We start from the raw sequence: 26,587 nt of genomic DNA on the forward strand, positions 1-26,587 counted from the left end.
TCACATAAATTGGAAAACCTGTGTATATGCAGCAGTGGTGCCCACAGTGTCACACACTGCAATTGACAAACAAAATGACACCAATTTAAACAAATAAAATAATAATTAGCATCATAATATCATTTTCCTCATTTCATTGAACCTTTTTGTGAGGTTTCTTTGGAAATAAAAATGATTGTTATTTTCAATGGTGTGTGCATTCTAAAGAGGGTACAAAGAAGAAGTAGGCTAACCATGGTCAAGCAAATAAATTGTTTTCAGGAAGTTCTTGAACGTTGTAGACATACAGTATATGGGAAGGATTTGAACCAACTCAAACAACTATATAGTATATAACTATATAGTCCAGACCATAGAATAGACAATAACATAAATGTGATCACTTTACTACTAACATATTGTTTCATTTTGTATATAGCAGCCTACTCAAAGAGGAGTAAATATTGTATTTGATTAATATACATGTGTGGTACTTGCAAGCATAGATATATCTATGCTTGCAAGTATTTGAGGCAGTGTACATGGGATTCTACATCCGTGCTTCAAAACGGCAGTCCACAAACCAATGGGTGACGTCATTGCTGCTCAGCTATGTCCACTGTACGGTAAATACATTGCACTGTGAAACTGTTAAGACCCAGTAGGTGGCGGTAAAGCATCTCATGTGGATGGATGGATAATACATCCAATACATCCATGATGCCAACGCCATAAAACTCAACAAGAAAAAGAAGTAGGCAACTGTGTCGGCCCCGAGAGGTCATCAGGATGGTCTTTATGAAGTCTTGTTTACAAATTCTAGAATGGTTAGACAGGGGGAAAATATAACATTCATGAGGGTCCCTGCAAATTTATTAATTCTGAGAGAGAAATGAGAGAGCAGACAGGTTGGAAAAAGAGGCAGGTAAAAACGAAATTGAAGTCAATATTGAATTATCAAAATAGGGACAAGGTATAATGTCTCGAAAAGTATAGGCCTAACTCAACATTAGCAACAGCACTGGGATAACGCAATAATAAGGGAGCCATTTACACTCATTGACATATATAAGTTTACACTCAATCCAAAGGAAGTAGGTATGTTTAGAAGTAGGGAAGAAGAAGAAGAAGAAGAAGAAGAAGAAGAAGAAGAAGAAGAAGAAGAAGAAGAAGAAGAAGCTGATGATGATGATGATGATGATGATGATGATGATGATGATGATGATGATGATACAGGAGTGTGAAAGTCATGGATGTATTAAGAGAAAAGTGGGCAAGGCTGAAGATGCTTGGTCAGCTTCCTAATGAGAACAGGACTGATGAGGAAAATCTAGACACTGGAGGAGTTAGCTAACTCCAGAAGATGGCAGTAGTGCAAAATTAAGGCTGCAAGCTGTCGGTAAAACACAAAGAAGAAGAAGTAGGCTAACCAGTAGCTAGCGCCGCGCCACAAGTTGCTGTTGTAATATGTTAGTAGCAGGTAGGACTGCTGTGGGAAGGTGGTGTCCTGCAATACTGTTGCCAAAGCATTTGGATAAGGTAACTAGTTGGGGACAGGAGAGCAAAGTCTTTGACACTGTATTTCTGTAAGTAGTATTTATCCATGTGGTGTCAAGCACATGAGCTGGCTGGCTAAAGTTAACTGTAACTGGAGCTGAAGTAAAGCAGTTCGCTGACTTGCTGTCTGCCATGGAATTTAGGTCAACTTAACATGCTGAAAGCTAAAGCTAACTTGCTAGAACTGTTGTTTGCGTTAACTTAGCTAGTTTGTATAACGTTAACGTTGCTAGCTAGCTAGGTAACTTAAATGCATGTAAATAGTTCATGTTAGTATTTGAAACATGCATGGTGATTAGAGTGCTGCTGTCAAACGACGTTTGTCTGTTTGCTTTGGTCTCCCCTTTTTAAACACCCCACCTTATCGACCCGCAAGTGAACTCTGGTGCGGGTTGTAACGTTATGTGTTGGGAACGCAAAGCAGACCAGCCAGAGTCATAGTATCGTTAGATATGTGGCATTAGTATTAACCCCAAATATAAACTACTCTTTAAGTTTACACGACCCATATAAATCGTGAGAATTGTCAAGGACACGTGTGATCTAGCTACTTTTATGTAGCTGTATTCAATCCATAGACTGTATTAATATTAACAGTCTATGATTCAATCTCAGGTAACCATGGCGACGCTCATGCTGCTCCATGTGTTTTGCAGTTCCTCTTTAAAAAGTGAGCAAAACATAGCGAGCGCACTCTTATTTGAAAGCAGCCATCTTCGCAATTATAAGGCGGATGTTTTTTATGACATGAGGTACTGTACCCGAGACTGATATGTTGCCGTTAACCAAATGTTCTCTTTGAGCTTGTGACCACCAAAAGTATGAACATTAGTTTTGTGTAGTGGGCCCAACTCAACGAAACTGCACTTGCCTGCACTCTTCAAATTGAAACCATGTTCTTTTCTTTGGTAAGACAGCCAGGTCAAGGGACATGGCTCATGAAAGGTTTCTCATAACAGATGGGTTGCTTACTTGTGGCTATTAGTAAGACTAGTGTGCGAGTAGATAAACAGTGATGGTGGCCAGCCACTGCAGTTTAGCCTAAGTAGATAGAATGTAGATAATATAAGGTTGGGTCATGGCCAAGTATCTGCTGGTTGCTTAGGTGAGGCTAGGATCTGAGGACAGGTGCATTGGGTCAGACAATGGTATGGAGAGTTTCTTACATAAATAGTACGTATAAGACTTGTGAGTGATGACAGCTGGACTACTGAGCGGGCCATCATGTCTTTCAGATGAAACTGCCTAAAAAAGGCCAGTGGGGCCAGCCACTGTGTAAGCAGATATAAGTTAATGTAGACATAAAGCCAGGTCAAGCCACAAAGTATATGCTCTCTACTTGGGTGAGTGTAGGATTTAAAGGCAGATTAAAGGTAAGTTAGGTCAGGGTTAGAGAACGGTGTCACCTGTCATGGTGATGGTCATGGTGGTCCAGTAGATTCAAGACGGCACAGCCTGATTCCCACTGTGAGGCCTGACATTAGGTCAAAACATAATTTAACATGAATGCTGGGTGTCTGTAGGAATGCTCACCCGACATTTAACATTTTATGTTACTGTGTATCTGTATTTTTTGTAATAAAGATTTTTCAGTTGCTGGTCTCCTTTTAGCATTCAACAACTACACCTGCTATGAGGCTGTGTGCCAATGGCTGAGACTCTTAGAAAATATTTTATATTGCTCAGATACACAAGGCAGTGCAGCAGAGGCTAGCCTAAAACTATGTAAGAATAAGTCTAACTGTTACATTCTTTACAGGTTGGTGCTAGATTATGCGGCGAGGGGAGCACGTTTCACGGGCTTTCCAGGCCCCGGTGGATGTCCATGCCAGTGCTGATGGCCAGGTTTACATGTTCAATAGGAGGCCCAATGAGTCTACTGTATCCTCAGATGATGAGGAGCTTAACGTCATGGAGATGAGGCCGCGGGTTTTCCAAGAGCAAGAACAGGACAGTCTGAGGAACATCCAGCTGCTGGAGCGGGAGTTGTTAGATGGTGACAACCTCAACAAGCTTGCACTACAATATGGCTGTAAGGTAAAGATTTTGGATAGTCACTGAAGTTCTTTTTTAAAAATCATTTCTGGTGTTGATGTCTTCAGTGGCATATTTAGTGTTGACATTCCTGTTTCTGTCAACAGGTGGCAGATATAAAGCGGGTGAACAACCTTATGCAGGGGCAAGATTTATTTGCACTGAAATCTATCAAAATACCTGTTCAGAAACACAGCTTTTTAATGGAGATGTGCACAGACCTAGGTGACCCTCAAGGAGAAATACCACATTCATCCACCCCACCAGTAAAGCCTCCGGACCGAGCCAGAGCCCAACCACATCTACAGGAGGTCACAGACTTTCTAATGGATGTGGACCACGATATTGAAAAACTGATTCAGATCACAAATGATCAAGATGAGGATTTCTTGTTAAACTCAGAAAAACAGCAACGGTTTGGTTCCAGAGGACAGCGCCTGACCAGTCACGGTGCAGACTGGGGCATCCAGTGGTGGAATGCTGTAGTGGCCATGCTCCTGATAGGCATCGTCCTGCCATTATTTTATGTGATTTATTTCAAAACAAAAGATAATGGAGTAGTTTTACCAACGGATGGTAGTGGTGCTTTACAGTCATCCACCATCTCGTCAAACTCCTCGGGGACAGGCCTTAGTACAAGAGGACCAGGATAGTACAGACTCAGAAAACCAGAATCATTTTTGAAAACTGTTGGGTAAGATGGTCTCAGAAGTAGGTGACAATCAAGATAAAGCAATGCAATACCACCACGTTTCAGTAAATGTCACCTTTTAATGTTATACTATAAATGCGATGCTTGAGACAGATACTTCATTGAATGTCTTGAAGTGAAATGGCTGAACACTGTTCTCATTTGTGTGACAATTTAGGACACTAATGTTTTTTTCAACCAGCTTTCAGAGTACTGTTTCCTATTGATCCTATTGATCCCTGATCCTTTGTTTTCAAAACAGTTGTGTTGGGATTATAGGTCCTCAGGTGCTTTACTAAATGTGAGGTATTAAATGGTTGTGTCTTAAACCTCCTCACATGACACACGCTGAATAATTGCAAATGGAAAATGTATTTGTCTGTGTAGACTTTATCACAGCCTGCCTTTCCACTAGTGCCTGTTGTCAGTATCAACAAGTGTCATCATATCTGTGTCATATTGGGCGCAATCTTGATATCTGTTCCAATACAGTAATATATTTTTAAACATTTGCCTAAAAATGATAAAATGAGAGACAAATTTAAAGTTGAACTGTATTTGACATGGGTTTGATCATTAATTGTGTGCCTTGTTTGATTTAACTTATTTGTGGCTGTGTTTTGTGTTTACATTAAGAATTTCGTGCAATACACATTTTAGTAGATTATATGTATTCATTTGACACCTTGCAATATTTAAAATACAAGGTGTTGCATTTTGAAAATGACATTTAGTCATCTATAATTTCCCTGAATTAAGTGTGAGATATAATTAAAAACAAGTACTTAATTTTCAGGTTTAAACAGTATTGCATACTCCATCTTACGTTGTTTGATGGGTAATTGAGTCCACCATGAGCAGGTGGTGAATTTGCGTTGTCCAATGCACTTTTTAAAGTCTGAAGTATTTTAATTTATGAAACTGGATTTTGTTGACATATTTTTTTAAGTCAATTTGAAACCATTTTGATGGAAAAATAGACATGATTGATGTGCAAGAACATTTTTATAAAGCATGTTAGTATTCTCTGACATGATGTCTTTTCTTTTGTCTGTTTTTCTTTAACTTATCTTTCTTATTTTATACTTGTGTATTGAGATTATACACACAGACACACAATTTGCTGGGATTAGAATACTGACAGCAAATCTACAGCGAAATATATAAACATATTTTAATAGAATAATTACTTTATTAAGGACACAAAAAAGGTAGAGATAGAGTATGTACTGTATTTTGGCAGTATACTGTTTTGATTAGTTGCAGTACCTACAGTTACCAAAAGATGGCATTGTGCACAAACTGTTGCTGTGGCGTTTGTTGTTGGAGGGATGGAGTCAGACAATACTACTTGACAGCTTCTGAGTAGGACTGCAAGTAGCATGATTATATGGTTTGATATATCGATTTGGGATTACAAATGATTGTAAAAACATAGTTTTTATTGATAAACAAGGCCTGTGGAGCTGCTTGTAGCCAATTTGGACACAATTACTCATTGTATTTACAGTAAAATCCAAAGTATACAAATACAGTATGTAAGGAACAACTGCAATGTGATTTAGAAAGATTTGCTGAAGAGTTACATCACTCAAACACCATGCAAAGGTTTAAGATAAATGCCAGTTTCCCATGTCTTGCCTGGATTGGCATTGAGAGAAAACGACTCTTCGTAACTTGTTAGCTGTCAAGTGAAAGGGTGAATTTAAGTTGTAATATGTGTGGCATGATTAAAAACATGTAATTTGAACAGTACACTGCAGTCAATGTTTTAAATATGAACAGTTGTATTTCTAAATCAACAATGAATACACAAATCAAATAAAACACAATGTACAAATGAAATGTTTTCACTCAGTAACACAACCAGCAGGATTTAAAAGGCCCAAAGGCAAAATGTATAGTTTTTTGCCTTTTCCGTGCAGAAGTTAAAGCACAATGTCGGCACTGCTAAAACTAATAGAAAATTCAGAGCCTGGCCCACGAATCAGGATTTGAACCTTGATATTCTGGTTGAAAGATAGTATTCCTACACACTGCTATCCCAACAGTTTGTACCCTATGTTTAAAGCCAAAACACACACTATAAGACACATCCTAAAGAGACATGTTCACTGCTGTAGAAACTTCAAAGGACAGGGACAGCTGAATAGGTTATGAAGTTTGTGAATATGTAAATCCATTCCTTATAGCCATTGTAGTCCTCTACATCAAACGGTAGTCCTACAGCCTACAAGGGGAAAAAGAAGTTATATCGGTATTTTCTGATTCACGAGAACAAAAGTTCAGTAGTTTAGCTCTATTGCTGCAGAGGCTCTATGCCTTTTATTATTCCATGTCATGAGACCCTCATCTCATATACAGCTCACGAACCCTGCTCTGATCTAGCTCCAGGCCACAGAGCTCTGGCGTTCTGAAGGGTTTGGCTGACACATCACTGTCAAAAAACAACGACTAAATGCCTATACAGTATTTAACTTAAATGTGATCACTTTTTTCTATTGCATTGAGTGGACGTTTGCTTTCATATTTAAGTTGAAAATAAATGACTCAACCTATGCACACTCTGTGTTTTTGGGGGATGGTGTCACAAAAAAGCTGGTTTTAAATCCAGCACGTTTTTGGGGTAGAGCGTGCTTTTATGGAGGTGGGGGCTGAGGTGGAGGGGGCTTTCCCCCTTGAACAAAGCACAACCATCCATACCGTCTGGGTGAAGGGTAAATACAGTGAAAAGATTCACGAGCAACCCGAAGCTCTGCAGCTTTAAGAAGTTTGCACACTTGAGCAGCTGGCAGTGGGCCACTTGGCCAACATAAACAGCCCTAATCCTTTTTCCAAGGAGCTTTCAACACTCATCTCTCTAGCACATCGGCCACTGACTCTCTCTCTCTCTCTCTCTCTCTCTCTCTCTCTCTCTCTCTCTCTTTCTCTCTGACATTCCTGTCTGTTTGGAGTTCTGCAGAGCCGTCACCAGGAGGCTCTGTGGCCCTTACAATGTAAACCCTGTTGGGTTTATGCTGTTGATCATTATTCACTGCTAAGGTATGTGCCTTCCTTTGATTTTCCCCTGAAGCGAAACAGGTTTCAGTTTTCACTCTTTCTTAGTGGGAATGAAGGCTTAGTTTCACGATGTCATGTTGACCTGAAGCCCAAAGAAGTATGGGTTGTTCGTACAATTGGTGTTGACAAAAAGTAAACTGGGAACTTTCATATGGTTCTTCACCTCCAGACACTTTGACCACCAATCAGCTTTTTGGGGAAAGGTTAACAGCTTGTCTTGACTTTTTAAGCCAAATACAAATTATGGATAAGAATTAAAACTTTACAATTCAGTGTAAGAAAATATCAAAGTACATTACATACATTTCTTAAATAAATAAAAAACTATTTCTAAACATAAATACATTCTACATGATTTCTGTGGGAGTGAGGCTGAGGTCTGTTTCAATCGGGGCAGGGAGATCCAGGGGTTTTGATTTCCTCAGCTCCCGGGGGGATTTGGCAGACACAGGGTAATTTGTAGTGAAATTTCCAGCACAGTTTGTTTTGCAGGTGGCTGAGAACGAAGGCAGGGTGTGGTGGGGAATGAGAGAAGCAATTTGCTGTCTGTGGGCTGTGAATGTGTTTATTGTTGCACAGCAGTAGGTTTAGTGTTGTGCCGGTATGTGGTACGGTCAGGGCTGGACTAATGGAAGGGAGGCAGCAGAAGACATGGATAAACCAAAGGATTGTTGAAAAGGATTTAAATGAAATACTCTATATATTTTCATTTTTTACTTAAGTAACTATCTTTGTCTGGACAAGACTGTCCATTCTGCAAAAAAGAAGTTACTCTTCACATAGGAAAATATTGTCAGTTTGACACAGGAGTAAAAAAAAATGAGACAAAAACTATTTCAATCTGTGAAACAGGTCAGATGACAAAGCAACATGAATGTATTCGAAGGTTCTCGCCAGAAGACATTTCAGTTTCACATTCTTCGGAGTGGATTCAATTAAAACCTCTTCTCTTTGGATCCCCAGCCAGAATTTCAGTGTATAAATCCGTGCCAGATGTTACAGCGCCACTTGAAAAACACACAAGGTGTCAAGGAATGAGCTAAGACTGTTTAATTTGTTTTTATCAGTATATCTTTTGATATAACATATATTTGTAATATGAAAACTAATCCACCAGAAAAAAAAGCCTTAAAATGTGGCGATTGTTTTCTTTTTTTTAATGTTAACTATGGAGTTGACTGAGAATGCATACTATAATTTTCTGCATGCTGAATGTTATTTATTAAGTCTGCCTGTGTAAGTAAGGGATCATCTGGAGACACAGCTGGCTGGAGAATGTGATGTACTGTCACTCATGTTCCTGCAGGGGCGACTGTTTTTCTTTCGCCCCCGCTGTGGAGGAACCAATTGTGCAGCACCTGTTTTACATTCCAGCCGAGGTTTGAGGGGTCTTCACCCGAGGGACGCTTCTAGTCAAACCACGCAGATAGAGTATATAAAGAGAGAGAACGTTATATAGTCTTTCATTATTGTAGTGTCTTGAATCCGTGTGACACCTTCAAGACATCAGTATGTGTGAACTGTAGAAATGCACAATAAACATCTTCACAGAGTATTTATACAATCTATGTGTTATAATAATTCTTGAAATAATGGAATTACTAGTTACATTTAGCTTAAGAACATTTAGCTTTACAACATATGTCCTTCTGTCCATCATGCTCACACTGTACCTCAACTTTGAGTATTGATAGAAAGGAACATTAAATTAGAAAGTTTAAATGTTCCACATTTAAATTAGTATAGCTAAGTCAAAACATGTATAAGGCATTAAATGAGGTGCTATTAGTTCAATGAAAAAAATTGCTTGTATGCAGTATTGTACGTCTTTATGGCATTCATAGCGGGAACCGTGAACCGGGAATAAAACAGAACCCATTTAAAAAACAAATAAAGGGGAAATTGTCAAATTTGGCAAGGCAAAATCGTAGGCCTAAATGGTAAATGGACTACTTTTATATAGCACCTTTTTACCATACAGGACAAAGTGCTTTACAATTTGCTGCTCATTCACCCATTCACACACATTCATACACCAATAGCAGAGCTAACCATGCAAGGCGCTGGCCTGCCTAGTGGGAGCAACTTGGGGTTTAGTGTCTTACTCAAGGACACCTCAACATGCAGACAGGAGCCGGTTTCAACCTGGTTTGAGTAAAGGACAAACGCTAAAAAAAAAAAAAAAATAAATTAAAAAATCCAAAAAAAAAAAAAACAAATATGGACATAAATGAATGAATAAAAAAACATGATAGGAGAAAACGCATACTGTTAAATGTGCACTTTACTTTGTTGCTTTTTAAAAAAAATATTGTTTTATATCTTCTCTTTTTTTTTTTTTTTTTTTTTTTTTTTTTTTTTAAAAATTACTTAAATCTATAGAGGAACATGCTGTGAGACACATAAAATACTCCTCAAAGATATAGCATAAATTACAAAGTCTTTCAAAGCTGTTTAACATGACATCGACTGATTTGACTCAGGGTTTCCCTCTTTGTGGGTAGAGTTTTTGACTTTTACTATAGAAATAGAGAGATGCAATGAAGTAGCTGGTACTTTTACAGAGCTGGTTTAAAGACTCACAAAAAAGTTGTTTAAAAAGTCTGACTATCTTATTTTAAGTGGTATTGCTGAGATCATATACTCTCTCATATAAACTTGCACTCCATTGTGTCCTTGTTGGCTGCAAAGGACAATGTAAAATGTTGGCAGGAAGAGAGAATCCACTGAGACAGGCATGGATGAAGAGAGGATAATGGGTTGGACATGCTTCCCTGAAATCACTGGATGCAACTCAACTGAGCACCTGCTTGGCTCAAAGAAGCACAACAAGACATAAACAGGAGGCTCAATATGGGCTCTCAGTACTCTGATAGTATATTACACCAGCAGTGCTGATGAAGTTAACCCCGTATCTGCAACCACTTAATGTATGCCTCTGAAGTTACCTTAGCTTCACTTGCAGAAACATTTTCAATAGAGGGAAAACAAAGACTTTACAGTTTGTTGGGAACCATGAAACCAGAAATAAGTCTGCATAATATAGATAGAGATATATGCACCAAGAAATCCATCATAAACATTCAAATTAACCATGAGGTTATTACAAAAGGTAAGCAGGCGTAAATTGATTTAAAAGATATTGACTGAGTTAAGATTTTCATTTTCTCCATAAGAGGAATGATTTTTTTTTCTCTTTCACTAGCTTGTAGATGCCAAATTAAACACTTTAAATGCATTGGTTTTTAAATAACTGGCCAAAGAGACCATTATGCCTTTCTATTTTCTGCCTTTGACACTTTTTTAAGGCCTTAACACAAAATCAGGCCTCTGGATCTGAGCTGCAGAAGTGTCTGCGAAACAGCTGTGTCAGACCAGGTGCAGTCTGTTCAGTCCTCCAGTTTCAGGCACAATTTATACCATAATTCCTGGCTCATAATTCGTATCTCCCCACTGCCAGATGAACTCTATTAAAACTGTATGTTTTTTTTTAACTGGAACTGGAATGCCCCCTCAAACTGGTGGGGGATTCCTGTTATTAAAAGACATTTTTAGTTCTGTGGTTTTATTCCGCACAAGGACTTTTGGGGGTTTAGTGAAATAAAAGAGAGGATAATGCAAGCATGTCCACTGTAGCAACTGTTAATGATATGAAAATTCTCCTCTGGAACGTTCATTTAAGTCACATCACACCAAGTGTATTGTTAACAACAGCTGGAGCAATGTTGTGGACATATATATTGTGAAAACACAATATAACAGTAATTATGCCAGGAGACAAACATCACCCCAGCTGTGAGCCCAATACAGCAATTTGTTTGGAAGATGACATGGGTAATGAGAACCACTTGCTGCTGGATTCCATAAATTATGTCAGGGGTTTGGAGGTTGTAGGACTCAATACTCTGCTCATCCCTCTGAAGTACTTGAAAAACATTCATTGCACGTCACGCTGAGAGATGCCGAATTTCCTGCCATTCCCAGATGTTCCTGTGCAGATGTTCTCAGAGGAGGCTTTCAAAGGAAAAAGTTATTTGCTTGTGAAAGCTGCACTCATGTTTGCCGTTGCTCACACGACCGCGAAAAAAGTTGGCGATTGCAAGTTGTGTCTGAAACACACCAAGAATTACAAAAGTCCTAATTGACGGATAAAATTAATAGAATGGCAAATAAACATTTTTTAAAATTATGTATAAATAAATAAGAAACAAGAGGTAAAAAAGGCATTTTAATGTGTGTGATTGTGTTTCAGAGTTTAGAAGAGAAAATAATAGGTATTTTGCATAAAGATAGATATGACATAGATAGATTAAGTGAAAATAATGTATGCAAAATGAATTTTCAAAAATGGTTTTACTGGATGACATTTTTTTGTTTGTCTCCAATTTTGGCCATTACAAGACTACATCTTATCTTGTCCTACAGCTGCATTTTACACTTTACTGACACAACCAACAAGGGGTGGATAGTGTCTGTCAAGTAAAGCATGGTGAGGTCAAACAAAGTTGATCCAAACATGATAGAGGACTTGTTCAACAAAAAGATTGGGTAAAGGGAAAAAGCATCTATCGCTCATCCCTGGGCTCACAAAGCTGCCATACGTGGGGGAGTACTTGTCCTTTGGCGAGTGGCTCCTGATCCAAGACCAGATAAAGACACAGTGACAGGCCGAAAACTGAATTGTAACGTTGAAGATTATTTGACAGTGGGGAGACAGACAAAAACCGTCTGTGGAAGGACTGATGTGAGACCTTTAAAATCATAATGAAGCTTATGGTGGCAAGCTACCCATGCTACCCAATCATTGCTTTTATTCTGAGATGCTGTATTGATGCCAAAATATGCAGACGTGAGAGATAAAGAAAGAGTAAGTAAACTGATCCAGTTGTTTTTGTGTACACAGTCAGATTTATTGGTCATTAATTGTGCTTGCAGTTTAAGGACACAAGCAGATCTTTCAGCAGATTACAACAATCAAAGCCAGTGTATAAACTGAAGGCAATGGGTTCTATTTTGTGTGTTCTTCTGCATGTGAAATGGAAAACTAAAAGTTTAAGACAACAACAGGAAAATCAGGGGTCAGGTCAGGTCCAGTAAAAGATATGCAGTCCGGTTGCTAATCTCTTAGTATAGCTGTACAAATATAACTCTTTCAGAGCTCTATCGGTGTCTCCTGTCGGTATATGTCAGAGCAGAGCATTATGGTCTTATATTGATCTCTATATAATTAATGCCGCTAGCATTGGCTAAAAACAAAAATGACATAGTCAAACCAAAATGTAAAGGCCATTAGAACTTGGAAAAAAATGTGTCAGGAGAATCGGAGTGAACTATCTGAGCGAGCTATAAATATTATATAATATTTTAAGTACTTCACTAATATAGCTCAATGTAAATTCTTTCAGGGAGACTTTAATAACTTAATCACTTTTCTCCTAAACTGATCAGCTGTTTTCAAGAGTCGATTTTCAGTTAAACCAATCAGATTCAACCTCGTATTTCACAAGCCAATCACAGCATGACATCCATGTTTTAAATCTGTTCTCTCCTCTGCGGCTGTCAGACAAGAGTGCGACCCTCCTCCTCCCCTTCCACCTCCAGGCATCTTCACCCGGCACTCTCGGTTTTCTTCCGGCTGACCGCTCCCTTTGACTCCTTAGTTCTGGTCTTCGTGCCCCTTTCACCACCACCACCAGTGTCTAGACTCCATCAGGGATATGTTCGGGTTTTCCTAAACCCTTTAAAATATATCTACATTTTATACATTGGAGTCTAATCTACAAAGACTATGTACAATTCATATTTTGCATGTGTAACTTACAAATAAATCTTGGATATCTGCAACGAAGTTTCTCCTGATTGAAATGTGTGCAGCCTGTCAAACATGTCTGTAACCATTGTTATTACCTGATGATAATATCCTTTCCTCAACATTATTAGAGACTTTTAGCAGCTCTGATGAAGGATGTTACAGAGATACTTCTGCATCAGTAAACTCAGTTAGAAACTGAGCGAATTTCTTTTTTAACTGTGAGCGTAGATGCACACCACTTAAATAGTAGCAAGACAGCAATCAGGATTAGTGGAATATGCCCCTTTGAGAAATGTAAGCACACTCCTCTCCCTGTGCTTCTCAGCCTTGTGATAAACATACAAGCAGCCCCAGACTTCTGTACAGAGAAAGATCATAGACTGCTGAGTTTTGGATTTGTGCTGTGGTCTGTCTTATTACTGCTACATATTCAGACATGCATAGGCTTTTTTTTTTGTGGAAATGAGAGACAAACTTGCAAAATACATTTTACAGGAGAGTGTTTTCTTTCACCCTTTATTGTCCCAGCAGGATAACATTTGCCTGTTCATGTACGTCTGAAATACAAAAAAAACATTCAGATACACGCAAAATATACTTACATACATAATACACAAGAATACAGATCTATACAACTACACACACAGCGATCAATGAGCTATTTTATTTTGGGCTGCTGTGGAAATAAATTATATAGCTGTTATTAAATATTATACAATAAGAAAAGAATCGAAAACTGATATCAGCTTAAAACGGATATATATTAGCTGCTTTGACTCTGAATGAGGTAGGCAGTTACATTACAGGCTTGTACTGAAGTCTATTTATAGTCATCATTTTGATGACTTCAGATTTGATACATGGAGAAACACTTGACTTGCCCGACTTATGTCCCAACTCTTCAAATTGATTGTAATATGATGGCTCGCTTTATGAATCCACTATAAAATCACACTTACTCATTTTCTCCTCACTCTGGTATTGATATGATTTTCCTTGTGTTGATATGTTTTTCTGACCTGATTCATGCTCCCATGGATACTGCTGTAGTGGAGGAATAGTGGGGGAATGGAAAACATGATTCCTTTCTATGCTTACACAGACTGTATGTGTGTGTGTCTCTGATGGCTATTGACTCTTAATCCAGCATCTCAATGATCAGACAATAATGTTTGTGTATGACAGTGACAGTTTCCAGTTTGACTTGACAAGTGCTTAGCAGTCCTCTGTGGTCAGACTTGAGACTTGAAAAGATTGACCTGGGACTAGTTCTGGGACTTTGACATAGGTGACCTAGAAATGCTTCCAAGAGTTAGCTTAATTTATTTCTAAAGGTATTTCCTTGTTGTTGTTTTTTAACCCTGTTAGCGTTGTGGCTCAACGGATGGCAATATTGGTTGGTTGGTTCATGCACTACATTGGTCCGGACTAAAATACCTCAACAACTATTGGGTGGATTGCCATGAATGAAAGTAGAAACATTCGTGATCCCGAAAGGTTGAATCCTAAGGACTTTGGTGAACCTCTGACTTTCCATCTAGCACCAACAGGTCTCAGTTTTCATTTATCCAGTAAAATATCTGAACATCTACTGGAAAGATCGGTACACATTTTCTACAAACATGTATGGTTCCCAGATGATATATCCTAATGACTTTGATGGTCTTACATTTGTGGCTACAAATGTCTAGACAACTATTGGATGGATTTCCTTGAAATTTGGTACATACATGCATGTTCCCCTCAGGATGAATTGTAATAACTTTGGTGATCCCTTAACTTTTCATCTAGTGTCCTAATCAGGTCAACATTTGTATTTTGTTCAATACTTGATTTTATGACTAAATAGCTACAAAACGTTCCTAACAGACTCAGCTGTACTTTGTGTTTAGTGCTAATTAGCAAATGTTTGCATGCTAACACGCTAAAAATGATGGTGAACATGGCAAACGTCATACCTACTAAACATCAATATGTTAGCATGCTAATGTTAGCATTAAACTCAAAGCACAGCTGTGCTTAAGTATTAGCTCACAGAGCTGCTGCCGTGGCTGTAGCCTCTTAGTCTCGTTAATCAAATGCTATCTACAAAATGTTTTACTTTTTGATGAGATACTGTAATTTGTTTTTTGTCATTTCCTCAACCTAAACCAAAATGATCTCAGGAAAACTTACAACTAGCTATCTTTTAAGGAATTTATACCACACATTTACGGATCTTAATAATTCCAAATGGAGAATAAAAAGAGCTTTCTGTTCACAACTTGTTTGAGTGGTAGACAGAGGAAGTGCTGAGCGCCTCCTGCTACCATAGTTTCTTCATTGTCACCATTTGGTTCTCCTTGACAACGGAGAGGTATCCTAGGTGTTCTCTCAGTCTCTTCAGGTCAGACCATCGAAGCCCCTCTCAGCACAGCAATGAGTGAGTGCCAACAGCCTCCCAGAGATAACAGCAGAGCGAGAGAAAGACCTCTGGATATCAGTGTGAGTGTGTGTGGGCATTGTGCATGTGTGTATATGCACATATGTCCCTGTATCTGTCTGTGGAGGTGATGAGTGAGAATCAGGCCCAAAGGGGATCACGTCACCACAGAGATAGCCAACATCGCCTAGCAACCTCAGCCCTCAGGCCCACTGAAGGAAGTGCAAAGTGAAAGCGGATCCTCTTTTTGAAAAAAAAGCTGCTTATAATGGATCTTTTCAAGCAGAATAAAACCCCTGAAATGTAATAAACATTTGGTCTTTCTTTGATGAAGGATACATCTGGTAATATTCCTGATTTTTCTTATTGTAAACAAATCCCATGAAAAGAAATAAAACTAACAATAAATGAATACAGGTATTTTTCTGTGTAGCTACAGACTGATATAGATTATTCCTCTGTGCCACCTATTTTGTTGTTCAAAAACTGCTAAAAACACATCAACGAGCCACACCGTTACACTGGAGGACATATTCCTTCTTTATGATGAACCTGGATACTGTAGTTTATTTAGAGTCAAAACCATATACACTGTCATGCTGCCGTAAATACTTGATAGGACACCAAATCTGCAGCTGAAAATAGTCCCCAACAAATTCCATATTCACTCCTGTTTGAGTAACCTTTGTAGAAGACTTAAGTGCACAGGTGTTTTTGGAAATTACTGAGCCTTTTTTTTATTATAAAATATAATTTGTGATCTACGTCTTCAAGTGAAAAGGAACAAATGGGCTTGGGGCTGAGTGCTACAGAGGACCTGGGGACTAATGCATTGTTGGTTTCGGCCTTTAGGAGTTATTATATAAAGTTATTATATAAAGGTTGGCAATATAGAATATTGCCAACCTTTATTTTATAATGAACACTTATTTCTGATCCTAGTGTTTTACAATCCAAGGTATAGTCAATTTATATAATTAATGGTACATTTTGTATCTAAGTACTTTAAATCAATCGCATTAACCACAAAGCTGTTTATTATAAGCAGGTTATTGCATTATAGTGCGTAGTTTTTGGTAGCTCTAAATGACGCTGAAATAACGTGAAATGGAGCTGTTACTATCTGTCACTCTGCTCCCAGCCAACAGCATCCAGACTCTGAGCTCATTTCAGTCATGTTACAAGACAAATTATTGCCTTCCTGCTAGACACCCCTGACAAGGCACGTCAATACTGCAGGTGCAGTTGGCCTGAAATTGCTTTGTTTAAACTTGTCAGGTTGGAATGGAGATTTTAAAGAAGGATCTGTCCTCATTTGCACGGCTAACGCGCTGTGCAAATCTGCCGAGATTAATACCTTAAACTGCTGTGTGTTTTAGAATAAGAAAAAAAATTTGAATCTGAAACTTGATAAGTTGATAACTTGGCTTTCTTTTTAGTAGAGCTATCAATAATTAAAACATTGTTCGCTTTCCTTTAAATAAGCTTCTGGTTTTCCAAGTATTGATGTTTACTTCTCTTTTCTCCCGTGTTACGGTGATTGAAAGGAGCTATTAAAAGTGAAATGTGAAGGGTTATGCAAATTGAAAACTCAAGTAAATCACATTAATGTTTGAGTATATTCAAATTTAGTTTTCAAATTTAGTTTTCAATTCAAGATAAAATAGCAACTCTCCCCCAATATTTGTTGTATTCATGTAATATTTTTTCACTTTATTGTTTATCTGTGTCAACACTCAATAGTTTTTTGTGTGATCTTTATAGTAACCTTATTTAAAAAAAATGATGCTTCTTATTTGATATAATAGATGCTCATAATGTATAACGTATTTTATTTTTTTAAGGTTAATTATCTATACTGTGCTTCTGTTCTTGCTGTGACACTTCAATTTTCCTGGGATAACTGACATTTTAACACTGTACAGTGCACACTACAGTGCTTCCACGTCAACTGACATTTTAACTGCATTCACCGCTTTCTTTTCAACTGGCATTTCAACTCCTTTCAATGCTTACACTTTGACTGCACTTCAAACCCTTTCAGATCTTCTTTCAACAGCAAAAAGCAAAAGCTTCTTCAACTCCTCCAACTTTCCCTGTTGATACAGGATTTACTTCAACTGCTTAAAGTTCAGCTGACACTTTAACTGCCATCACCATTTGTCGTTTTATACACTCGAGCTGACAATAATTACTTTCAGGGCTTCCACTTGTATCACCAATGCTTCCATTGACATTTAATATCCTTTCAGCACTTTTAAATCAACTGATACTTCAAGATCATTCAGTGCTTACTGTTCCTGACAGTTCAACTATCAGATTAGCTCTTGAAGTTTAACTGCAATTTAAACTTCCTCCAGTTTTTGTACTTCGATGCCACATCAACTTCAGCAGTGGGGTGCCTGGGTAGCTCACCTGGTTGAGCATGCACCCCATGTACAGAGGCTCAGTCCTCGATGCAGCAGCCGCAGGGTTCGATTCCAACCTGCAGCCCTTTGCTGCAGGTCATTTCCCCTCTCTCAATTCAAGACTTCAGCTATCCTATTAAATAAAGGCCTAAAATGCCCAAAAAACAAAAACAAGAAACTACTTCAGCATTTGAACTATGACGTTTTAACTGTGAATTTTCTGTAGTAAACGCATACATTTTCTTCGGAAAATTTAGACCTTTCCAGTGTTATCTGAAGGTTTTAAAATTTGGTAACATATGTACTTTACTATCATATCTAAATTTAACAGTGTAAAAATGCAATGCAAATGTTTGGGCATTTTCACAGGTGTCAAGATAGGTATCAGTCAAAAGAATGTAAAGTATGACCGCTTTAAAACACTCCTAATGCACGGATTATACTGGCTTGAATAGTCTTTCCCCCCAATTTGTTCAGAGGACAAAGGGCAATGATGCACATTCCTGAGAGCAGCAGCAGAGAAGCATTCCATCCACTGTTTGTAATTGTTCGCGGCTGTAGGCAGAGTCTGCTTCCTATTTTTCACATTCACGGGTCAAGCTTTACCATATTTTTCATAATCACTAAAAAAATAGAAGTAATGCTCCAGAAGGAAAAGAGTGTTTATGTACACTTACTGCAGTAGATGAAGCAGTGCAGCTGTTAGCCTCACTGCACCTCCGCTACTTGCTCATCTTCTACGCTTTGTTATTGTGAGGATGTACCCGCCATTTATCTATTTGAGCAAAGGGCTGTAAATAAGGGTTTCTGTATTTTCCTGCCATGCCACAGCATGAGGTGCCATTGTGTGAAAAGTGCCTTTCCTTCTACCTTCAGCATGTCAGTTTGGAGCATCTGGGGTAGGAATACAATTTCTGAAAGCTACTACTGATTTGACTCTTTGCAATTCATCACACATCACACAATGTGTTCTAACCAAGCCACCAAGGGGGAATCTCTTTTTTTTTTATCAAATAACTCAAGGATGCAGCTGGATTTAGGTTTGATATTATCAATCTTTGTTACAAAAGATTTAAAAATAAATGTAAAAAACAAATAGAGGAAAATGAGTGTGGATCACAAACTGTTTTTCAGTAACGGCGCTCTCTCTGCAGAGCCACAATATATAAAGTGTGTGTGTGTGTGTGTGTATGTGTGTGTGTGTGTGTGTGTGTGTGTGTGTGTGTGTGTGTGTGTGTGTGTGTGTGTGTTTGTGTGTGTGTGTGTGTGTGTGTGTGTGTCTTTGCACAGGTGCCAAACAAATTCAGTGGTGTACAATACGTGCTTGTTCTAAGAGTGAATGCAAGTGGTTCTCCACTTGAGAACAGAGCGGCACCAGAGTCAGCTTTATTGTTTACAATCACAGCCTGTAACAAAGCGTGGATCATGCAGACAGCAGGAAGACAGCTTATATCTTAAGGTAGTTGTTTTCTAATCAATCTAATTCTCCAAAATGGATCAAAAACACAAACATGTATCTGAACCATTTGTAATGTCCATTGTTTCAAAGGGCAACAACAAACACAACAGATTCATGCGGAGGAACTGACATTAGCTGGAGCATAAAACCTCAGTCATCTTGTCCAAGTAAATCACTTTGTCCAAGCCACAAAATTACAGTTTCTCAGCTTGTGGGCAGGGGAATGTGAGTGACGGTTTTTCTTGTGGACCTTGGGTATGTTTTCAGGAACCACAGACCCTAAAAGATATCTGTTGCCAGTAGAGGGTGCTGTAGCTCCTACAGTCTCCATTAGAAAATAATCTGGGTTATTCTGTCTATGAATATTGTTTGTTCTCACCATCTTGAAAAATGAGAAACTGCAGTAATAACTGTTACTGTTACTGCTACAACTGCATATGGATTAAATTTTTGCAGCAATACCTGCTCCTTCATGTGTTTTATTAAAAATGATGATTGACAATGGTTTCACTAGACAAAAGACCTAAAATTCCAAACAATGTAATGGTCTTGTGAGATGTTATGGTATTTCTTTGTTTTGACTGTGTGAGCAACATTGTCCTCTCTGTTGACGCTCATCTTCTTCGCATTAGACCCCCTGAACACAGCTTGACATTTTGGACCTTTTTTTTTTTTTTAAAGCTGCAGTTTTACTGTTTTACTACCTTATTGGGTGTGATGTTTGCTTACATAAATAACTGTGTGTGCATGAGTATGTGCGTGTGTGCTCACACTGTGATGAGCTCTATGCTAATGCAGTGTTGTGGTTTGCAGTGTTCCCCCTCCTCTGCTGGTCTGAACTGAAACAGCTGCCTCGGCTGCTTTGCCTCCAGCTGCTTCCAAATTGTCCCGCCATTAAGCCATTATATGTTTACAACCAAAGCATTGAGCAAGCCCACTAGGTGCTAGAAGCCCTGATGATCTTCCTCTGTTGTAATGGATCATTATCCTGGTTTCTTATTACACAGCGTTTGCCGCTGTAATTAGCTGTGATACAATTAGGCACACTATCTCAACAGAGCTGTAAAGGTATCCGGCAATACTTTGTACTATGCTAATGTCACTTGGACAAGATTAACAGTAAAACACAATTCCTCAAAAATAATTTACTGCATCATGTATCAGCACGCAGAGTTTTACATATACTGCCATTAATTAAAAACATCTACTTAATCTAAAAAATAATGCATCTGAATTATGTCCCTTGATAGGATGAATGTGTGCTTTTGCATAAACAAGACTTTTGCTCCTCTCTAACATGAGTTTCATATGTGGCAACTCTGTTTTATTCCTCCTCTCAGACTTCTGGGCTCTGGAGTTGTGGGAGAGTGCCCACTCAGAGGAGGGGAGCACGAACACATTGATCTTATTTGGACAGGCTTTTGTCTGGGACACATCCAAACCCAAACAGCCAAGGGAAGGACCACAACAGGGTGTAAGTAATTCTCTTGCAATCCAGACACACTCTGTATAGGTTACAGACAGAGCAAAGCCACTTGTATCATTCAAAACACTGTTATTTCTTCATTCAGCGTGTAACGATTTATTTAACTGATATACTCTCCCATGTTTGCGTTTACTGTTCATTTGTCATACTGTTATTTAACAACAGTTAACTCCATCTATGCTACCTCAAACTGAGCTAAAAGTCATATGCCAAAGAGGTGTTTCTCTGTCAAAAAACTCCAGCCCAAAAAAACATCTGGTTTATGTTATGACAACACTGCTCTAAGACGCAGCTTGTATACAACTGAACCAGTTAGCAGCTTTCAAGAATTGGATGCATTCACTGTATGCATGTTTCTCATTAGCTACGAATACAGAATATTACTGTACTTCAGTGTGTTACACATATTCAAGACGTACCTATTTCACAATGACTGGAGTCTGTTTACTGAAGTGAGTCTACAGAAAAAACAACGCTGAGTATCACAGACAACATACAGTATACTGTATCTCCATTCTATTTCTCAGTTTAGCATACAGTTGTCATGATCATCATCATCCATTGCCTTTCATTTCTGTGATGATGGCGCTTATGTTCCTAGTGTAAACATAATAATGCCAATACATACAGTATGTGGATGTTATTCTGATATTTTTTCTATGTGTTCATAATGCCATTTTTCAAGAGAAATGTTTCCATTTCTGCAGTTTATGGTGGAAAAATACCCTGAATGGTGCTGATCCAAGCCGGAGGATGGATGATGACTGCTCATGAACTCATGGAGGAAAACAGTAAATAATCAAAACAGTGCTTTAGGGTGAAACTGTGGTGACCTAGTGAGTTGCTGTGTTAGACAGGTAGACAGTTATACACAAGCTGTATACATTTACTGTACACTACAAACTAAACTAGGGCTCCAGCCTGAAAAATGACTTCAACTGTTAATAAACTATTAAAAAAGTGGCTTATTAATTTTCTGTCGATTGAATTAGCTTAGGAGACATTGTTATTCAATTAGATAGAAAGAGCTGATATACCAAACAGACCTAAAGACTGCAATGTTCATTAAAACCACACAAAAGTGATGAACTGAACAAACACAGCGCTGATTTTTCTAGACTTTTCTGTAGAGACGCTAAAAAAGTGTGAGCACTAGAAGAAACCCAAATGGTTTATCTCTGTGAATGTGTTCAGCAAATGTCACGGCAATCTGCCAACTGCATGATGGGATGATTTGGCCTAAGGACGGTGGTAGAGGAAAGCTCATGCAACAAAAAAGGGTTCATCCTCTGGGGGTCATGAATTTCCTCAGTAAATTTCATGGCCGTTGTCATTTGAATATTCATTTTTATTATGTGTGGAAATGTTGGCCTGTTTGTGTGGCACGAGATGAAAGATCAAGGGGTCTCTAAATGTATTAGGAACCATATGAGGACCATGAATATACACTAGTTGATATATATTCTGTGTTGAGCAGATTGACTGTTTCAGGTCAACACACACCAAAAATGTTACTATTTAGCAACAAAACATTTACACACAAACAAATGCTCTGCATATTTTGTCGTGACTGTCAAACATTCAACCCTGTTCCATTTGTGCTCGTGTGTGGGTTTCTTCTGTTTTAGTAAGGTGAAATTATTCAATTTTCATTTTATTATTCATGTTCAAGGATTGCTCTAGTTAAAAAAAATTAAATGTGGAAAATTGCAAAGCAACATGCTCCTGCCTTTATCTGCCATCTTTTTAGAATAAGTTAATGCTCAACCGGTTGCATGGGGATAACATCAGACATGTATTCCTGCAGCTTTATGGTTTATTGGCTGTTATGTTTTGACTGGATCGTTATCTTCGGCTGCATCAAATAAGCACTTACCTGGATGCTTTAAAAATTATTCAAAGTACTCATTCACATTCTTATCAGCCATTTGGAAAAAAGGAAACTATGGGTGTTCCTCAGTCTGTTTTGCTTTGTTCTGATTGTCCCCAAAAATGTCACAGCAGGGGAAAAATGGACACTTAGCAACATTTTCACGTAATCCCTTTAGATGTGCATTTGGAAAACAAAAATATCACATAGGTCTTGTATTTAATTTGTGTGTGATCTCTGAAAAAGTTGTGTACCTGAAGAGAGGTTTCACTCAAGAACCAATTCATAAATGAGCTTATATGGACAAAGAACTATCTAGCATCTAAGTTATGCAGTAGTCAGGTAAAGTCAAGGCAGTTGTATTAATATAGCCCAATACCACAAGTCACAATTCAAGGGGCTAAACAAGCTGTATAGCATACAACACCCTCTATCCTTTGACCCTTGATTCGGATAAGGAATTGAAAAATACAAATATAGAAGGTCTTCAGGTACATCAAATATGATCAAACCTGAGTACATCACTTGTTTTGTGAAAGATTCCTGGTAATAAACTCATACAATTGGCTCATCGTGTATGAGTCACTGTTTGCAGAAATCCTCTCTTTATTATATCCTTTTTCTTTTCCCAGGTGTCTTATTGAAAGAGGATCAACATGCTTGGGGCAAATTGCATTTAGTGCTCTGCTGTAGGATGTGATTGGTGATAGATCTGTCTGTATTAGGTAACAAAAGACTCGAATTAACTGGCTGTTAAATCAATAGCCTTCTCCCTCTCCTTCTCTATCTCTGTCTGTCTTACTCATTCATTTTGTGTGTGTGTGTTTGTGTATTTTCCTTATATACAGTATATATTTTTCAAAACAGCTCATTATGACTATTATCTGGTTAGAAAATATATTACTAAAGGACACGGTTCTTGGACTATTTGAAACAGCAAATTAGTAGTACGTTAACATATTCTTAGGACAGCGGTTCCCAACACGAGGTTTGCAAGACGATTAACTGGAAAGAAATGCAAAAAAAAAAATAATATTAAAATATAATATATAAATAATTTTTTCTATCATTGTGTTTTTCTGGTGAATTACAGAATAATTTTACCTTCAAAACTTCTCAAAAATACTCCATTACAACTTCATGCAAGCAGACCTTGATAGTCCCAGAATACGTGTTCTTTCATTCTTGAGTACTCCACAGATGAAACTTTCTAACTTATATTATATTTAATACCTCTGTTGTGACTTAATTTTAAAAGTCACAGTACATAAATTAGCTTACTGTGAAGGGTAATGGAGGTGAATGAAGAAAGAAAAACCTTCTATCGGTTACCTTTGTATTAAATCTGTTAAAGTCCTTTACGATACCATCAGCCAGAGACAAAGATCCATATAATTCACAAATAAATAGGGTTAACACACAAACTTTCTTGTTACACACAACTTTCCCTAGAAGATTTTTTTGTAAACTGTTTGCTAAGCTAAAAGCAATAGCCTGTTTCCCTCTCTGGAGGCTTGTTGTACAGGCTAACAGGCAAATATAAACAATTTACTTTTTGAGATTACACAATAGTCATATTTCTGTGATCATGCATGCAATTCATAAAGCAACATGCATTACCGTCCTTTTCATGTGTCTCTTTTTACCTTGTTCTTTATCCGAATGTATGGCAAATAATGTGTAGGCGTACAGGTGTGTTTTCACTGTGTGCATTGGCTGTGGATCTGTGTGCCTGCCTGTCACTGTGTATCAGTGGGCACTCTTAAGGTCAGAATAGACTTAGCCTGCTTATTTTTGTTGGAGTCGACAGCCTGTTTGGTGAGAACATTAATCCGGAGCTGTCAGAGTTCGTCTGCAGAGATCCAAAATGTATATGACCTTGCTACAAAAAAGTATTTTTCATATCAAGGTCCATCTAGTATATTTGAGAAAAATGTGTCGTTCAGGGTTCATAGATTATATGTTATTATGAAAAATGTTTGGATAGAAGACTTTATAATTGAATGTCTTAACCTTGCTTATCCTCTGAGATTAACAAAAGTACTCAAGGACAGTCTGTGGGGATTTACAGCAGACATCAATAAACATGAAACAGCATCTCAACGGTTTTAAGACAGACTCTAAATCAAGAGAACAAAACTGAGGCGTCGGGTGCAAATATTAAGGTGAGAAGATGATATGGCCAACAAGCCCTGTAAGGAAAGTGTCAAAAGAGTATGAACTGAGCTTTATGGTTTCACAATATGCTGCAGTGTAACATGTAATCCTCATTACTTGTCATATCAGAATTAGGACAACGTTTCATTTCCGGGATTGTTCAGGTGCTGCCGGAAATTGCGCCGGATGTCCCTCATTTTGGCCGGATGTCCGTCACTTTCCCCTTTTTGTGTTGGCATTTTAAACTTTGGTGGATTTATGAGGACAACTAGCTAGACTATCTGTCCAATCTTTTCTGTTGCACGACTAAAACAACCTTTGAACGTACACATGTTCCACCAAAACAAGTTCCTTCCCGAGGCTATTTGGCAGAGGCATCGCTGCTCCGTATGACGCTTAGTGATTGGACAATTGTGAAACAAATGTGTTTAAAGAAAGGGCAATTAACCAGAGCATGTTTTTCTCCCATCCAGGAATGCTGTGTGGACTAGCCAGACCCTCCCCCGCAGCGCTGTGGAGGAAGGTCTGGCAATATAAGACTATATCAGAATAAGCTACAGTTAAATGTTTTTCCTCTAAAGTGCCCATATTATGAAAAAAACACTTTTTCTGGGATTTGGGGTGTTCTTTTGTGTCTCTGGTGCTTCCACACACATACAAACTTTGAAAAAAATCCATCCATGCTGTTTTGAGTGAGATACAGGTTTCTGAGGCCCCGTCCACACGTACCAAAACGATCTTTTTTTTAACCGTCTTCCCTGGATTCGTTTCAAGAATAGTTGCGTCCAAACGAATCCACTTGTCAATGACTCAATACGCTACTTCATATGCCAGGCCTATAGGCGGCGCTGTTTCTGCTACAGAAATTCACCAAAAAACGGAGAAGAAGAGCATAGTCACTTCCACTTCCCATCATAACATGACTAGCTAGATTATCATTTTCTCTTATTACATCCGTGGACTATGATAACTTTCACCACTGCTCATTTTATAAAGGCTGCCGCAAGAAAACGTGTCTTTGTTTACGTTGTATAATGTGCTGTTGGATTGCTTTTTATTTTGCATGATTGCAGCGCGCTAGCAGCGAGCTAACATTAGCTCTAACATCGGCAGTCAAACAAACATCAATGATCCATGAATGATGTCTTTTAATAATCTATACGTTTTTTCCTTGTTAGCCTTTCTACAATAAGCCGTCGGTAAAAGTTACTATAATCCGTTACGGAGTTGATAAGCAGACAGATTAGCTAGCTAGTTGATAAGTTATCTACGGTACTTCCACTTTATAAACAGATAGCCATACGCAGCTAACGTAACGTTACTTCGCTGCTGGAGCGGTCAGCTACTTTAGCGATGTTTAACGTTGGCTACATAACGTTAGCAATATATCTTGTGTAGAATCCAGAGGGAAGGGTCAGGGAGCAGAGTATTTAGATGAAGTGAGCTGGTTTGACCATGGAGATGGGACATGCTCGCTTAGCTTCACCGCAGTTGTGTGCGTCAACGGCATTGGTCAGGCGGCCGGGGAGAGGGTGTAAAAGAGGTTTGGGGGACGATGACATCATCGATACGGATCCGTATTCACCATCCATACGAAGCCAAACGAGAGCCGTTTTCGGATTTATTCACCCTGAGACCTGGTTTCAAAAAAG

The 26,587-nt window shown here is 38.4% G+C and overlaps 1 protein-coding gene and 1 long non-coding RNA gene across 3 annotated transcripts; both read left to right on the top strand.

Moving 5' to 3' along the window:
* The first annotated feature begins 1,256 nt into the window (after positions 1 to 1,256).
* lysmd4 (LysM, putative peptidoglycan-binding, domain containing 4) lies at positions 1,257 to 6,016 on the top strand. 2 transcript variants are annotated; one of them, XM_039810068.1, is made up of 3 exons: positions 1,257 to 1,565; positions 3,296 to 3,573; positions 3,678 to 6,016. In XM_039810068.1, the coding sequence occupies exons 2-3, from the start codon at positions 3,310 to 3,312 to the stop codon at positions 4,221 to 4,223; spliced, it is 810 nt and encodes a 269-aa protein (XP_039666002.1). In that variant the 5' UTR covers positions 1,257 to 1,565; positions 3,296 to 3,309; the 3' UTR covers positions 4,224 to 6,016. The 2 variants fall into 2 exon arrangements, with proteins under 2 accessions (XP_039666002.1, XP_039666001.1); XM_039810067.1 differs by having other exon boundaries at positions 1,261 to 1,518.
* Positions 6,017 to 7,164: 1,148 nt separating this feature from the next.
* LOC120563409 lies at positions 7,165 to 23,347 on the top strand. Its single transcript, XR_005639946.1, has 3 exons — positions 7,165 to 7,303; positions 20,763 to 20,896; positions 21,616 to 23,347. It is a non-coding gene; the product is annotated as an uncharacterized LOC120563409 (long non-coding RNA).
* The last annotated feature ends 3,240 nt before the right edge of the window (positions 23,348 to 26,587 follow it).

Source organism: Perca fluviatilis, chromosome 8 (genome assembly GCF_010015445.1).
Source record: "Perca fluviatilis chromosome 8, GENO_Pfluv_1.0, whole genome shotgun sequence".
In the NCBI taxonomy this organism is placed as follows: Eukaryota; Metazoa; Chordata; class Actinopteri; order Perciformes; family Percidae; genus Perca; species Perca fluviatilis.

Excerpts from the sequence above, each read along its gene's own strand:
- lysmd4 (XM_039810068.1), top strand. The coding sequence starts at position 3,310 with ATGCGGCGAGGGGAGCACGTTTCACGGGCTTTCCAGGCCCCGGTGGAT. Across the intron at positions 3,574-3,677 it reads CACTACAATATGGCTGTAAG|GTGGCAGATATAAAGCGGGT; the intron begins GTAAAGATTTTG and ends TTCTGTCAACAG.